The following is a 14,259-nucleotide window of genomic DNA, read 5'->3' as shown; positions in this document are numbered from 1 at the left end:
CCTGACAAGGAAGTAGACCATGAGGCAATGAACTCTGCGAAAACGTCAAACTAACTTAGTGAGTGTCTCGTACGGAGCATTGACGTTCACCTGTGCACTCTTACGCCTTACCGAAAGGGACTGTCGCCTCCTTGATGCGCTGTTTGCCGTTGTTTCGTCGAAAAAAAATTGTTTGCCGCTACACTGTTTTTTTTTCTTCTTCTTCGTTGATCTAGCCGGGCACATGGACCTTGGTGGTGTCAAGGAAGACACTGGGCGGTGAAGCGCTCAACGTCTACGTCCGTGCCACGTCTCTGGTTGGCGATTGCGGCAAGAAGCCTGTTCTAGTGCGGGCATTCCTGAAGCAAGTCGAGGTGAACAGCGCCATGGAAGCCGTCGTGTACGCGGAGGTCACCAAAGGCGCGCAGGTGGTCCTACACGCCAAGGTCACCGCTACCGTCATCAGACCGAATATGCCTCACGAAGTCGATGTGGAGCTATTCGACGATGGCCTCGGTACGTTGAAGTTGCCGACCGCGTGTAGACAAATTGAAAAGGGAACGACGAACAAAACGAAAAAAAAAAAGGCAACGGCACCCGAACGAGTCTACACCGTCAGCTTCCTCTAAAGTCCATTAGCCCGAAAAGTTATTGCGTAGACTGCGCGTATGTACTGTATGCTTTCTGACACTGCATCTGTTTTCTTGCGTGTGCATGCTTGCTTATATGTCATTCCCACTTCCAGGCGCTGACGTCACAGCCTACGACGGCATCTACAGCGGCTACTTCACGCAGTTCGACGGCATTGGCCGCTACTCCGTCTCGGTGCGCGTCGTCAGCGGCAACGACTCCGTGGTCGTGCGAGGGCGGAAGGCATCCGGAGGTCTTCCCACAACACGGGTGCCAGGTCCGTGCGTTTTTACATCGTGTAGAGAAGGGCGCGTACAAAACGCGGGTTTCAATTTTGTGCAGCTTTCAAAGTCCTTATCATAATCATCATCGTCGTCTCTGTCAGCCTATTTATGTTCACTGCAGGACGAACACCTCTCCCAACGGTATCCTGTAAGCATAGACGCGAGCTGATTCCATTTCATCCCCGCAAATTTCTTAATTTCATCACCCTATTAGCTAACCCTATGCAGGCCTTGTCTGTGTTCCTCATCCCTTGGCATTCTTTCCGCTGCCCTAACTTGCCACCGATTACGGCGGCGGAATGGATGCCTAGTCTGTCCAATATGCACCACGTGGCCAGCCCATCTCTATTCCAAGATCCACGCAACGGTAACATGTTAAAGCGTCCATCTTTATGCAGTTCTCAAAGCTTTACCTCACAATGTTTCGTGTTTCGAGATTGTGTTTATACCTTTAAGTGTGCTGGTTAAAGTAGAGCTCTAGGTATGGAGGTCTGACGAACCTGCTTCCTTCATTGAACTCACATTAAAGAAAGTGAGAAAGAAAGAGTCACCTTAATATCGTTTGATACATTGATCTCTAGCAACCTAAAGAAACGCTAATCTGTTTTAGTGTAGTAGGATTACAAGGCACGTACGAATAAGTATCTTAGGATGGTAAGTTCACTGCTGTTATCAGACGCTCGAAACTGTCCTATATATGTTTAGCTACAGCATGTGTGTAAGTGTCTTATCGCTTGTTGTGCAATCCGGATAGAAGACCCGGCCACCGCTGCAGCCACGGCACTCAGAAACGAATCTGTGGGCATTCCGTTCGACCAGTTCGTCTACGTGGACCAAGACATCGAAGAGGCCGAACCGCAGATCGTTTCCAGCGAAAAGGCGCCCGAGTTTGTGCGTCACGCCGAAGCTGGGTCATTCCGGGTCGCCAGCGAGATCGACACGTTGAAGATACCGCCGGGTTCCATTGAGGACATGAGAGCCGATGATTCTTTCGTGCATCAGGACGGCAAGCATGTGGTCATCTTGTCCTGGACCTGCCCGGGAGCACACCTGAACTATGGAAACGGTGGGTAGCAAAGTTGCACGTCAGTCTTGTTGGTGTAGCGATTTGTATAGATCGGCGGCCTCAAGCTTACCCCAGCTAGCGGGCTGCAGTCACGAAATTTATTCTACTGATTGGCCCGGAAGGTTCAAGGCGGAAGGCGGGAGGGTAGTTTGAACAAAATGTCAGCTAACGTTGCCATTTGAAAGAAGGCCTTTTCCATATATAGGCCATTTTCAGGTTTCGAGAAACATATCTATACCTCCTTTCTTCACAATGACGGAAATCTAGACGCCGATTCTGAAATATAGAGTTTTTTTTTTTGTTGTTGTTGTTCCACGGTTATGTCTGAATATATAGTGACCGGATGGGGTGCCTGACGAAAACTGCTTGAGTCCAGTCACGTCTGTGTAGCTCACGAACATAGTTATTAAGACAAAAATCATGGCTGATCTCTCCGTCATAGCAAATGGTGTAACACGCAAGTGAAACGTGTCTTTACAAAAGTAGTTGAGTGTTCACTATACATTGATAAATTAGAGCTTGCGCAATGTCTGCTGTCTGCTCGGCTATAGCACCGTTTGATGTGGACGCAACTACGTAGACGCCTGGTGGCACACCTCCATCCCGACGACTAACGTCAATTATCAAGATTAAAACTTTGTGGTAGCTGATGTAATGTCAATCCCGCGCAAAGATGACAACAATAAGCATATACGAGTAATCACTATACTCGCGGACAACTTTTCTTGGCAATGAAGCGAAGGCTACAGAGCCACAATGCACGTATCCTACCGCTAATAAATGTAGTCCCACAATTGCGTCTGTATTTTCTGCGTGAGATATATAAAATACTCCTTCATTTTCTACATGTAGCTTTTTGAGACGGCACGCAGCGCACACAAGCGAGATATTTGCATTTCTTTTACTTTATACGTTGTCACTTTGCGTTTTTGCGTGCTTGAAAAAGTCGCGCCTTTTATCCGTACCTTAGACGCTAAGCAGCGTTTGCGTGGATATGCAACGCTAGCCATCACTTTCCACGGCGTTACGAGACGCGCGCCAAACCGGACACTTCGCGTAGCAGTACATGTGCAGACGCTCGGCCCCCGTAGCTTTCCCTTCATTGCCAAGAAAAGTTGTCCGCGAGCATAGGCGTGCGCAGGGTTCCCCATCAGGGGGGGCAAAGGTTCATCGCAGCGCACCCCCATTCTACTAAGTCAATGTCTGGGGCAGATTTTGCGCCCCCCCCCCCTCTTAGGTGACTAGAAGGGTCAATGTACGGGGCAGATTTTGCGCCCTCCCCCCCCAGGTGCTGCCCCCCCCCCCCCCTGTGCGCACGCCTATGTCCGCGAGTATAGTACTCGATGTGCGATCATGGGAAGCGTCGTCATTTGAGGAGAGAAACGGCAAGGTGCGCGCTCTCCAGTTATTGGTAACCTACATTACTGCTCATGCATACCCTACCACACAGCGCTTCAGGAACGCCAGAGGCAGAGCTCGTAGCTTGAGCCGGGAACGCGCAAAGGCGTCCTTCTGCCCGCTGGCTTGTCTCACTGCAACAAAGCACTCCCTCAAACTCCATTGAAACGAAAATGAGTGAAAATCGGGAAGCCAGCCTCCGGGGCACTGAGTAGGGCGCCTCGATGCCAGCGTTCCTTCGTTGAACTACATGCAGTGCCTAGAATATAGTTTATTCTAGGCACTATAGCTCAACGCTACCATCGAGGCGCGCTGAGACTACCGAAGCGCGTCCTGTCGGCAATCGTTAGTGTCATGATGCGCTACTTCACTTCACCGATCCCAGACGGCGACACCACCCCACGCGAACACGGTAACTGTGAAAGGGAGAGGATGTGAAAGATATAAGGCGCGTTTGTAAAGGCTCATGCATGAGCGTCGGTGGCTCAGTGGTTAAAGCGCCCGACTCCCATCGTTGCGGACCGGGAGGTCGTAAGTTCGACTCCCACGTCATCCAAATCAACGAAAAGTTTTCTGTTTTTCTTTGTCATCTGTTTGTGGGTATTTTACCGACGTCACATCCGTGACGGAAATGATGTTAGTAAAGTCTTGGTGTTAAAAAAATATGGGACGAGGACGTGCGGGCCGGGCCGCTACCGAAAGGTCCGCGGGCTGCGTGTTTGAGACCCCTGGAATACATTGTGGTCCAGCGCAGCTGACACGCCACATAAGTGGACACAAGGCAAACGCGTGGCGTCAATTTTCAACAGCTACTTTTAAACGTGGGATCGCCACATACACATAAGCCATATACGATTCTCTCGGCAGCGGTACAGCACGCGCATGGTAAAGCCATGCCTACAAGGATGTGAGCTACATAGTATTTTCATAAACAAGCATACCATCTGCGATCATACCACCCACTGTGAACGCTCGTGTCACCAAACCGTCCACATCATTGACTGAAAAAATGCTCAATTTTTCCGCACGATATGTATGTTGAGCTCGCTATAATGTTGTGAATGGCGTGATCAAAACGATCCGAGCACGCGTTGTATAGCACCCAACACTGTACAGCATTTCACGCACGACAACAGAGCCAGAAGACATAGCCTAGCGGGAGGACGAAGCGACACTTGGGGGACGTTATTAATGTAAGAGCCACCTACCGGGAGATCAATATTAATGTTGACCGTCCTGGGTTTCTGTCTTTTCATTCTTACACATGCAGCTTCCCGAGTCGATCTCAGAGTGAGTACGCCCTTGCGCGACCTCCTTGCGGACTTCGACAAGGCTCCCGAGATCCGCAACGACTCCACGGGGCGATGGAACATTGTTCCGGCGGCCGTCGGCTCCAGGCAACGACTGCAGATCTCTGTTCCCAGCGAGCTCGTAGAAGTCGCGAAGAACAAATCGCTCGTGGACTTTTACTTCGCGGCCCGAGTGTGGAACGTCGAGGGACTGTCCTCGCCGGTGTCCAACATTGCGAGGGTGACGTTCGAAACGCCGCCGCCCTTGCTCGGGCGGCCAACGTGGTTGGTCATCGCATTAAGTGTCGTGTGTGTCGTGATGGTAGCGTGGGCCATGGCAATCTTGGTTGGCAGACGGCGCAGGAGGGTCGTTTGGGAACGACTATTTGGCACAACTCTTTCTTAGGCATCCGTCATGACGCAGGCGTGAGGTGATGTCTACAATTCTGATAGTTGAGAGGGCTCTACGAGGATCGGGGTACACCACCCGAAGTGGGGATCCTCGCCTTTACGTTGTTAACTTATCACGTTTAAAAATCAATCAATCAATCAATCAATCAATCAATCAATCAATCAATCAATCAATCAATCAATCAATCAATCAATCAATCAATCAATCAATGTTTACTGTATTGCCTAGTGCATACGTACGTGGCACACTAGGAGCTCCTACGTAATGACTGCCCTTGGCTTCAATATCATCACCTTCACGTTACTATCTATTGCTCTTAGAAGCATGTAAATCAATCAACGAATGAATCACTGTTATCGCGCCTACGAGCAACTTGGTAATCTTGGTTAAGGCGCACGCGTTGACATGGACGAGCTTATTAGGTGACTGTGTATAGGCTGTGGAAACATGAAACAAAGACGATATGACAATATGGTATACATGGAAACCATGTCGTCTTTTTCGTAAAAGGGGAATGTAGACGAACCTAACTTGACAAGCGGTAAATTTTTTTTCCAGTCGCTCTCGATGCTAGAACGTCGCCACATTGTGCTTTGGGTTTTGGGGGATGCGCTGATATATTCCGCATGGATCCATGGCAGGGATACAGTTATTTTATCACTACGAGGTACCTGGGCACGCTATAGGTACCGCGCGGCATTAGTGAAGGTACCCGCGGTGAAAACTTTATTTGATTGAGATATTCAGTTATCCTGGGCCTCAGGGTGGCTCCGCGCGTGAATGTTGTGCCAGTACTAATCACACGACTGCAGTTCTGACCGCATAGTAGTCGTGACAGCTGAAATAATTTTATTTCCCGCCAATAGAGTGTTGATGGAGGGCATGAGAAACAAAGCGACTAGCCGCTTGACTAAGTTCTCACCCTCCCCCCTCCGGTTACTTCAGGCAGAGGTAGTGGTGGCGACAGGACACATAATAAAATGGTAGCAATAACTGGCCCTATATAGTTACACAAAATACAAGCGTATGCATAAATTGGAGTACCGTATTTATTCGAGTCTATGAGTCATCATAGTTGAAATCAAGAAGAAGAAATGGATATGGGCCGGGCACGTAGCACGTCGGCAGGATAACCGGTGGTAATTAAGGGTAACTGACTGGATTCCAAGAGATGGCAAACGCGTGAGGGGGAAACAGAAAATTAGGTGGGTAGATGAGATTAAGAAGTTTGCAGGTATTACGTGGCAGCAGAAAGCACAGGACCGGGTTGATTGGCGGAACATGGGAGAGGCCTTTGCCCTGCAGTGGGCGTAGACAGGCTGATGATGATGATGATGATGATGATGATGATGATGATGATGATTTATTCGAGTCTAAGCCGATGTTTTTTTTTTCGAAAAAACGATGTGCGAAACGATGATAAAGCTTTTCGTTTTTCTGGCCTTGCGAATTTCGGGGGTCGGCCTATAATCGGGGCCGGCCTAGATTCGAGTAAATACGGTAATATTAGATGGAGACAGTACAGCTTACATACACTTTTGAAATAGCAAGAGACATGCGTAACTATGTACGTATTCAATATTATTTCCACGTATTTCGGAACACGTGGAAAAAAAACCTTGGTCTTCATTTGCACCACATCACTGTCATCGTTAGTAAGTCGTAATTTGTTAATGCGTGAAATTATCGTTTTGTGGCAATAATAACACTGAAGTGGTTGCTTGAACGAGTTGCTACGACATACTTCAAATTAAAAAAAAGTGCAAAAAGGCAGTCAAGAACTCAATCTGGATACGCGAAGTTTATGAGGCTTCATAAATGGCTAGGCTAGGCAGCAAGTGTGTCAGAAGGCTTTCGATTGCTTTGACACAGAAAACGCATGATGTTCATGGCGCGCTGTCATGATGATGATGTATGGCTGTCTCTTATCGTTTCTGTCGCTCCTCCTTTATTTGTTATGTACTGCGCAAGTGTATATTGCGCGATTGTGACAAATAAACCCTATCTTTGTCGTCTGTGTCCTTTCTTACCGGTCCTCTGTCTTTTTGCGCTGTTTTTATGTGAATATCAATAACACACCACGGAATGCTCACAGAAATAATAAACTGTTCTTTATACTATCATCGCTGTTCTTTACTGATATGGCGGTCGATATGCAAAACACACGCACGCGCCCCTTACCACGTCGTCGGTAGGTTCCTATCAACATGTCCGTTATTGCATTATGAAGAACTTTTGGAGAAGTTTCCCCAAAATACTAGCCATCTGCCTTGCGGACGTTTAGTTTAATTTTGTCTCTGGGCTCTCAGTTCTTCTGCTGACGCGAAAATAAGGTGCGTCGTCAAAGAAAGCAAAGAGAAAGCACGACAGATAATAATATCAGAGGTTTTACGTGCCAAAACCACGACATGGTTATGAGGGACGCCGTAGTGGAGGGCTCCGGGAATTTCGACCATCTGGTGTTCTTTAACGCGCGCTGACATCGCACAGTGTACACGGGACTCTAGCATTTCGCCTCCATCGAAATGCTACCGCCGCGATCGAACCCGCGACCTTCGGGTCGGCAGTTGAGCATCGCAACCACTGATTCACCGTGGCGGACGAAAGCACCACAGAAAGCGATTATTGAGGCGAAAGCCCTATAGATATGCCTCATCGAACGCGAAAAGTGAGCGGCGTCGGCGTCAACACGAGTGATGCAAAAAAAAAAAAAAGAATACACACCGTATGATGACGTCATCACGACGTCACAGGTCGCAAAAGTTTGTAACGTCAGTAAGTTACATTATGTCGCATCACACGATATCGTCGCTTGGTCATGGGTGGGCCGATCCCGGAGGCGCAGCAAAACCACGTGAGATGCAGAAAGCTTCCAATGACTCCGATCCCGGAGGCAGTGCAAAACCACGCTGGGTGTGGAACGTTTTTGGGACGACGGGATCAAAACAGTGGACAAAGAAGGAAAAGAAAACTTTTGCATTCTAGTCGCCTGATGCAAATTCATAAGGGCCCGTGTGACTTTTTATTTGATGAGAAGAGGAAACCTCGAAGCGTGCAAGCATTCTATTAAGCGCAGTGAATCCGCGGGAGACGTTCGCTATGAAATATTGAACTAAACCGAATAATAGAGCTTTCGAATATTCGCACATCATTTGATTAGCTTCAGAAAATACACTTGCAACAGGTACAGATGGTAGTGACGTGGGCTTCCTGGTATCGCACTGTTTATCCTTGGTGTGTCTCCTTTTATACAGGAAAACCAAGTCGGTATGCAACATTCGGTTTTAAACGCCACTGTTTTTGTTTTTGTTTTTGCAATCCGTTTACTTAGATCTATATTATGTATATTACAAGTGTCAGCATCACTATCAGCCTGACTGCGCCCAGTGCAGAGCAAAGACCTCTCCCACGTTCCGCCAATCTTACGCGGTCATGTGGTTGCTGCGGCCGCGTGATCCCCGCAAACTTCTCAATCTCCTCTGCCCACCTAACTTTGTCTCCCCCTTCGCGCGTTTGCCTTCTCTTGGAATCCACTCTTATATGACCAGCGGTTACCTTGTCTACGCGCTACATGCCATGTCCATGCCCATTTCTTCTTCTTGATTTGGACTAAGATGTCCTTAACACCCGTTTGTTCCCGGACCCACTCTGCTCTCTTCATGACCCTCTCCTCACCCACTCTTGACTCTGCTGCCTTCTTGTATTGCAAATGTACAGGAATACAATAGTTAGTTGAGCTGGTGGCGATCATTCGGAAAGCGTAATCCGTGGTAACCATGCAGGCCAAGTAATCAAGATGATCAAGAATAACTATATTATTCGGTTACAAAACAACGCATTTGCGTAACTATTCAGCGCAACGCATCAATTGGGGAAGGTTGGAAGGGGGGTCTCGGAGGCTCTCGGGTTTTCGGGAGGCAAGCGACGAACGACGGCTTTGACGGTCATGGCTTTTTTTTCTTCGCGGCCTTCCTGGCCTCGTTGAATTTCTTGATTTTGAGGGCTATAGACCATAGTCTGTGCTGGGGGTCGGGGTGGAAACACTTGGCCTTCACGTCTCGCTCGATGTCGAATACGGCCCAGCCTCCCGAACTGTAGTTGAGGTAAGCGTCCATCTGCGGGAAAGAAGATGAGTCTTCAGAGACGCGTTATGCCTATATACTCGGTTACAACAACAACAAAAAAAATGAGCTAAATCTGCTGCTTGGCCGAGCCTAAAGAAAATGACAGCTTCACCCACAAAGCCACGTCACCCACGACAAGTGAGTTTTATCGCAGAGTGGTGGGGCAGGGGTCGGGACAAAGGGGGATAACCAAAGGCAGTTTTGCCCCCGCCCCCTTCAATGTTAAACGTTAAAGAACACCAGAATTTGAGGTTTCCGGAGCCTTCGCTACGGTGTGTCTCATGATAATATCGTGGTCTTGGCACGTAAGACCGCAGATATTATTATCATTGTCATTGTCACTGCATCTACTGTAGCACTGTTCGTTTAGCTGTTGAAAATACGAAGCGGCAAGGTTGACAGCCATATACTGCGGCACCGAAAGACGTCATCGTAAGAAAAAAAAGAGAACAACAAAAACAGGAATGACAACTTCAATGCAACGTAACGCTCCCGCTGAGGAACGAAATCGCGTTTCGATAAGCTTCATGCTCCGCGTCGTGAAGCTTATCTCGCCGGAGCGGAGGCACACGCTGTGACCCAGGAACAGCAGCGCATGCGCTGACAACGCCGTCCTAACTACACCTCCGTCCTTCAACGAACGCTGGCGTTCGTCTGCGTGCTTAGTTGGCGATAACAGCGCATCCTGTCTAATGCCGAGACCAGATTGTAGAGTTAATCCAGGTCGTTTATTAACTGCATCTGAACATAGGTCGTTTCTTATAGTGTGCTATCAACACTGGCCGTTCAGTGACTGCGGTGCAGTCGAACACATTGGCAGCTGGGATGGAACCAGTACCGATGGGTATCTACCGAGCTTCTGCTCTTCGCAGGCAAGTAAACCGCTTGCTCCTCGAACAGTTTCTAAGATGATTGGAAAAAGAAGCGAAAAGAAACGCAGTGCAGTGTCGAAAGCGATAAACACGAGATTAATATGTGTAACGGCACTCATTTGCACAAAACACATGTTCCTGCTTTGCGTTGGTGCTTGCCCGCGATATTAAGAAACTCTAATTAGGACGAGAGGCGAAACTGCGCTTTCGAAGTACCAGTGTTCAAGTTAAAAGGCATCGAAGGTCACACCCAGGTGTTCGAACACATTTTGGACACTGTTTTTTTTTTTTTGCAGCACTCTGTGTACAATGAAATCCAGACAAGGCATAAGTTCTGGAAAGTTGGAGGCGTGAAGAGATGAATATTCTTAAACGCAGCGTGTCCCTGGAGCCAACGTTTTGCTTGAAGAAGTCGAGACCGCTTGGTGAAATGTTTTGCTCCAGCGGCAACCCGTGTTCGAAAACGCAGTTGAAGCTCGATTTAACGAAATGACCTCGCTCGAATTACTTCGTTAAATCGGGAAGTTCGTAAAATCGAGAATGGTATTTCTTGGTCCTTCGAAATCTAAAATTTTGACGTGGTGACACCAAAAAGCTACAATGCCATTGTTTTTGTCGGGAACCCACGCCTGCGCGTGTGAAAAGTCTGCAAGGGCGGCCCGAGCATTGAGCCTTCCATGCCGCCCCGACCTTGGAGGCACAATGTCCGGGCGATGCAGGCCATCGTAGACGGGCACGCGAAGCTACGACAGACAACCGATTGGCGACGACGGGTATCACGAATCCAGCGACTGTGAGAGCAGGCCGAGAGTGAAGTTGTGGGGAGACAATGTTGTCTGCCGCATAAACCATGACACAACGAAAATAACGTTGCCGCCTCGAGCACCACAATCCGGTACATAAGAGCACTACCGACTGCGAGTCTGTTGTTCCGTACATGGGCGCGGCGCGCAGCCTCGTCAAAATAAAGCTAGGGCCGTGATTAGGGCTTCTAGAGGTCAGGGTCAGGAACACGCGACAGGGTCGGAGCGCACGCTCGACGAAAAACCCGTCTCAATAAAAATTAGAAGCACATCACCGCTTTCTTTCTCTTCAATTATTTCAAGAAAAACTTCGTTAAACCGGGTTTGGTGGCCAAGTTAGTTCGTTAATTCGGCTTGATGACAACGAACCTCATGGGCATAGGCGTGCGCAGGGTTTGCATCCGCACGGTTTGCCATCCGGAGTGGCAAAGTTTCATCTCAGCCCCCGCCTCCCCCTTTGTTCGAGTCCAAAAGACAACATACTTGACAGTGGATGAAAAAATGAAAAATGAAGCGGTGACGTCCTTCTCACAACGCCCCGCATTTGGTTCTTGGCTTTCCGGGATTAACGATGGGAGGCAAACAGTTCTTGGAATGCAACATCATGGGCTTTCGGCCACCATTATCGTCCAAAACCTGCGTGGCGATAACCCTGCTCTTTGAACAATGACGGGACAGATCGGGCTGAGTTAAAAAGTACGGGGCAGACATTGATCTCCCCCCCACCTTAAGTGATTTGGGGGAGTGGTCGACACCACTCCCCCCCCCCCCCCACCTGCCCCCCTCGTGCGCACGCGTATATGCCTATGGGTATTTGTCGGAGAACAGAAATTTCTTCGTTAGGTCGGGAACTTGGTAAAATCGGGTTTCGTTAGACGAGGTTCGAGGTAAATTCACCCCTGCCTACAATGAGCACCTTGTCCTCCAGTGTCGACATGGTCTCGAAGCTGGCGAAGTGAGCCACGGTGCCGACGTTGTACTTGGCCTTCCACACGCCGTTAAGTTGGTCGGTGCGGAAAGCGTCCGTGGAGGTCACGTTGCAGATGACGTCGACGTCGAGCGCCACGTTGTACTCGCAGCTCTGCCCGGGCTGCGTCGGCGACGACTTGCCTCCGGCGCCCACGTAGTCCACGACCGCTAGCGTCGAGCTGAACATCAGTCGCAGTCCGCTGTGGGAGTCATTCAGGGCGGACTGGGCCTTCATCGCGTTGTCCTGGCAGCAAAAAATTTAAGCAGGGGTAACACGCGGCCCGCGCACCATTCGACTGCGGCCTGGCCCCCACATGACTGTCTTCAGCCACAGCGGTGTTCTATAGTGGTTATGGTGCTCGAACGCTTGAATCCGGGTCGCGTCGGCCGCATTTCGATGGAGGCAAAATGCTAGAGGCACGTGTACCAAGATTCAGGGGCACGTTAACGAACACCAGATGGTCCAAATTTCCGGAGCCCTTCACTACAGCGTCCCTCATACGTAATCATATGGTGTTTTTGGGACTTAATATCCTAACCATTATTATTATTATTATTATTATTATTATTATTATTATTATTATTATTATTATTATTATTATTATTATTATTATTATTATTATTATTATTGGCGTCTTCCTCACATATATTCTTTTTCTTAATGAGTATGCTGATGAGCTACACAGACGAGAGTGGCCTTAACCTTTTCCTTTTTTTTTGCAAGGTACCCCATGCGGTCATTTTGTGTCGATACGTAACCGTGGGACGAAAACTCTAAGAATAGGCGTTGATTTCAGTCATTCTGTAGATAATTACCGCACGTCCTCTCTTCAGAAACGACCAATGTATGAGATATGGGAAATGACTTCTTTCAAATGACAACGTTGGCTGACAGTTTTAACACGCTGCTGTCATATGTACTACGTGAGTTTCATCAGTGCGGTGACGACCTCGGTATTTTACATAAGACTCATAAGACCTTGACTGTTAAACGACTGTTTCATTCTTTTCGTATATCGTCACGCATATTCATAAGGACATCAAGCGTCGAAAGCACCAAGCCAACCGTTTTCATGTCTACCTTTGCACTATTCGTTTAGTTGTTATAGATTACGAAAAAAGGCAAGGCTACATCCCAATATGATGGCACTGACATCCGTATAGTAGTCTGCACGTGAAATACCTTTAGCGCAGTTGCATGCTGTCGAAGAGAATAAGACATACGTACGAAACTAGGCACGGCCGACAGCGAGTTTTTGTAGGTGACAAGTTGGGCGATGCATGAATCCGCGGCGGTCACCGCATCTGACAGGTGCGTCTGCAGCACCAGGCAGTCCAGGCCACTGCGCATTGGACAAGAAGCGTGTGAACGCGCACCTTCGAATTCATGCCCACTTTAGTGGCATTATGTGAACGTAAACTGCGCTTAGGACGAGACACCTGCAGAGTAGAAGCAGACAGGACGAACGCAGGCTAACTGATTTATTGAAATCACATAAACTTCCCTCCTGGAACAATGCGCGTGCGTAATAACAGTCATGACCGCGTGACGAAAGCACGCTTCCCCACAAAGACCCCTAGCTACACAAGAAAATCACGCTCTTTCCTGGAAACATAGACAGATGTATCACTGACGCACTTATCTGGGTCATGTCTATAGCTATCCACGACGCTTCTAGGATTCCACGTGCCCTTTGGCCCTTCGCTCGCCCTACTACTCTGGTGTCTCGTCCCAAGCGCAGTTTCAGTTTACATAATATATCTTACCAACTAGCCCCCCCCCCCCCCCCCCACCCGGCCATGGTGGTCTAGTGGTTATGGCGCTCGACTGCCGACCCGAAGGTCGCGGGATCGAATCCCGGCCGCGGCGGCTGCATTTTCGATGGAGGCGAAAATGTTTGAGGCCCGTGTACTTAGATTCAGGTGCACGTTAAAGAACTCCAGGTGGTCGAAATTTCCGGAGCCCTCCACTACGGCGTCTCTCATAATCGTATCGTAGTTTTGGGACGTTAAACCCCAGATACTACTATTAACTAGCCCACCCCAAATCGCAAGATAAAGGTGTGTTTTACTTCCAAGAACCTGCGCAGTGGGTTAGGGGCGATGTGAGCGATTATCGGTCTGTAATTTTTTTTATCAGTAAAGAAGGGTTGAGGAAAGCGCTCATGTGGCTCTTGGTTGGTGTGTAGTCATTGAATGATATCCGGGAGCTATTCCCGATATCGCCCACTGGGAATGTGTGAAACTGCACTGTACCCGTGCACGTACTATCGACGTCAAATTAAACCCGAACATTGGCAAGCATTAGCAGTCTTCACGGTGGACGCGCGCAGTGCTGCCAAACCGGAGTGCTGCAGGCCTGTCATTGGTGATGACTGGACGGTGCGCACTATACCATTGCTAATGCTTGGCGATTTTCGGGTTTCATTTGAC

The 14,259-nt window shown here is 48.7% G+C and overlaps 2 protein-coding genes across 2 annotated transcripts in view; one reads left to right on the top strand and one right to left on the bottom strand.

Moving 5' to 3' along the window:
- The window catches only part of LOC119372384 (calcium-activated chloride channel regulator 1-like), a 51,319-nt gene extending 46,243 nt beyond the window's left edge, over positions 1-5,076 (top strand). Inside the window, exons 10-14 of the mRNA XM_049419890.1 lie at positions 216-495; positions 725-886; positions 1,648-1,959; positions 4,628-4,887; positions 5,071-5,076. Coding sequence (XP_049275847.1) covers positions 216-495; positions 725-886; positions 1,648-1,959; positions 4,628-4,887; positions 5,071-5,076 — 1,020 coding nt within the window. The remainder of the gene's footprint in view (positions 1-215; positions 496-724; positions 887-1,647; positions 1,960-4,627; positions 4,888-5,070) is intronic.
- Positions 5,077-8,968: 3,892 nt separating this feature from the next.
- On the bottom strand, positions 8,969-13,256 carry LOC119372383 (uncharacterized). The gene is made up of 3 exons (XM_049419927.1): positions 13,055-13,256; positions 11,774-12,070; positions 8,969-9,173 (listed from the first exon to the last, which is right to left on the bottom strand). The coding sequence occupies exons 1-3, from the start codon at positions 13,175-13,177 to the stop codon at positions 9,003-9,005; spliced, it is 591 nt and encodes a 196-aa protein (XP_049275884.1). The 5' UTR covers positions 13,178-13,256; the 3' UTR covers positions 8,969-9,002.
- Positions 13,257-14,259: the final 1,003 nt, after the last annotated feature.

Source organism: Rhipicephalus sanguineus, chromosome 10 (assembly GCF_013339695.2).
Source record: "Rhipicephalus sanguineus isolate Rsan-2018 chromosome 10, BIME_Rsan_1.4, whole genome shotgun sequence".
Taxonomy (NCBI): domain Eukaryota; kingdom Metazoa; phylum Arthropoda; class Arachnida; order Ixodida; family Ixodidae; genus Rhipicephalus; species Rhipicephalus sanguineus.
This window is presented reverse-complemented; position numbering and strand designations above follow the sequence as displayed.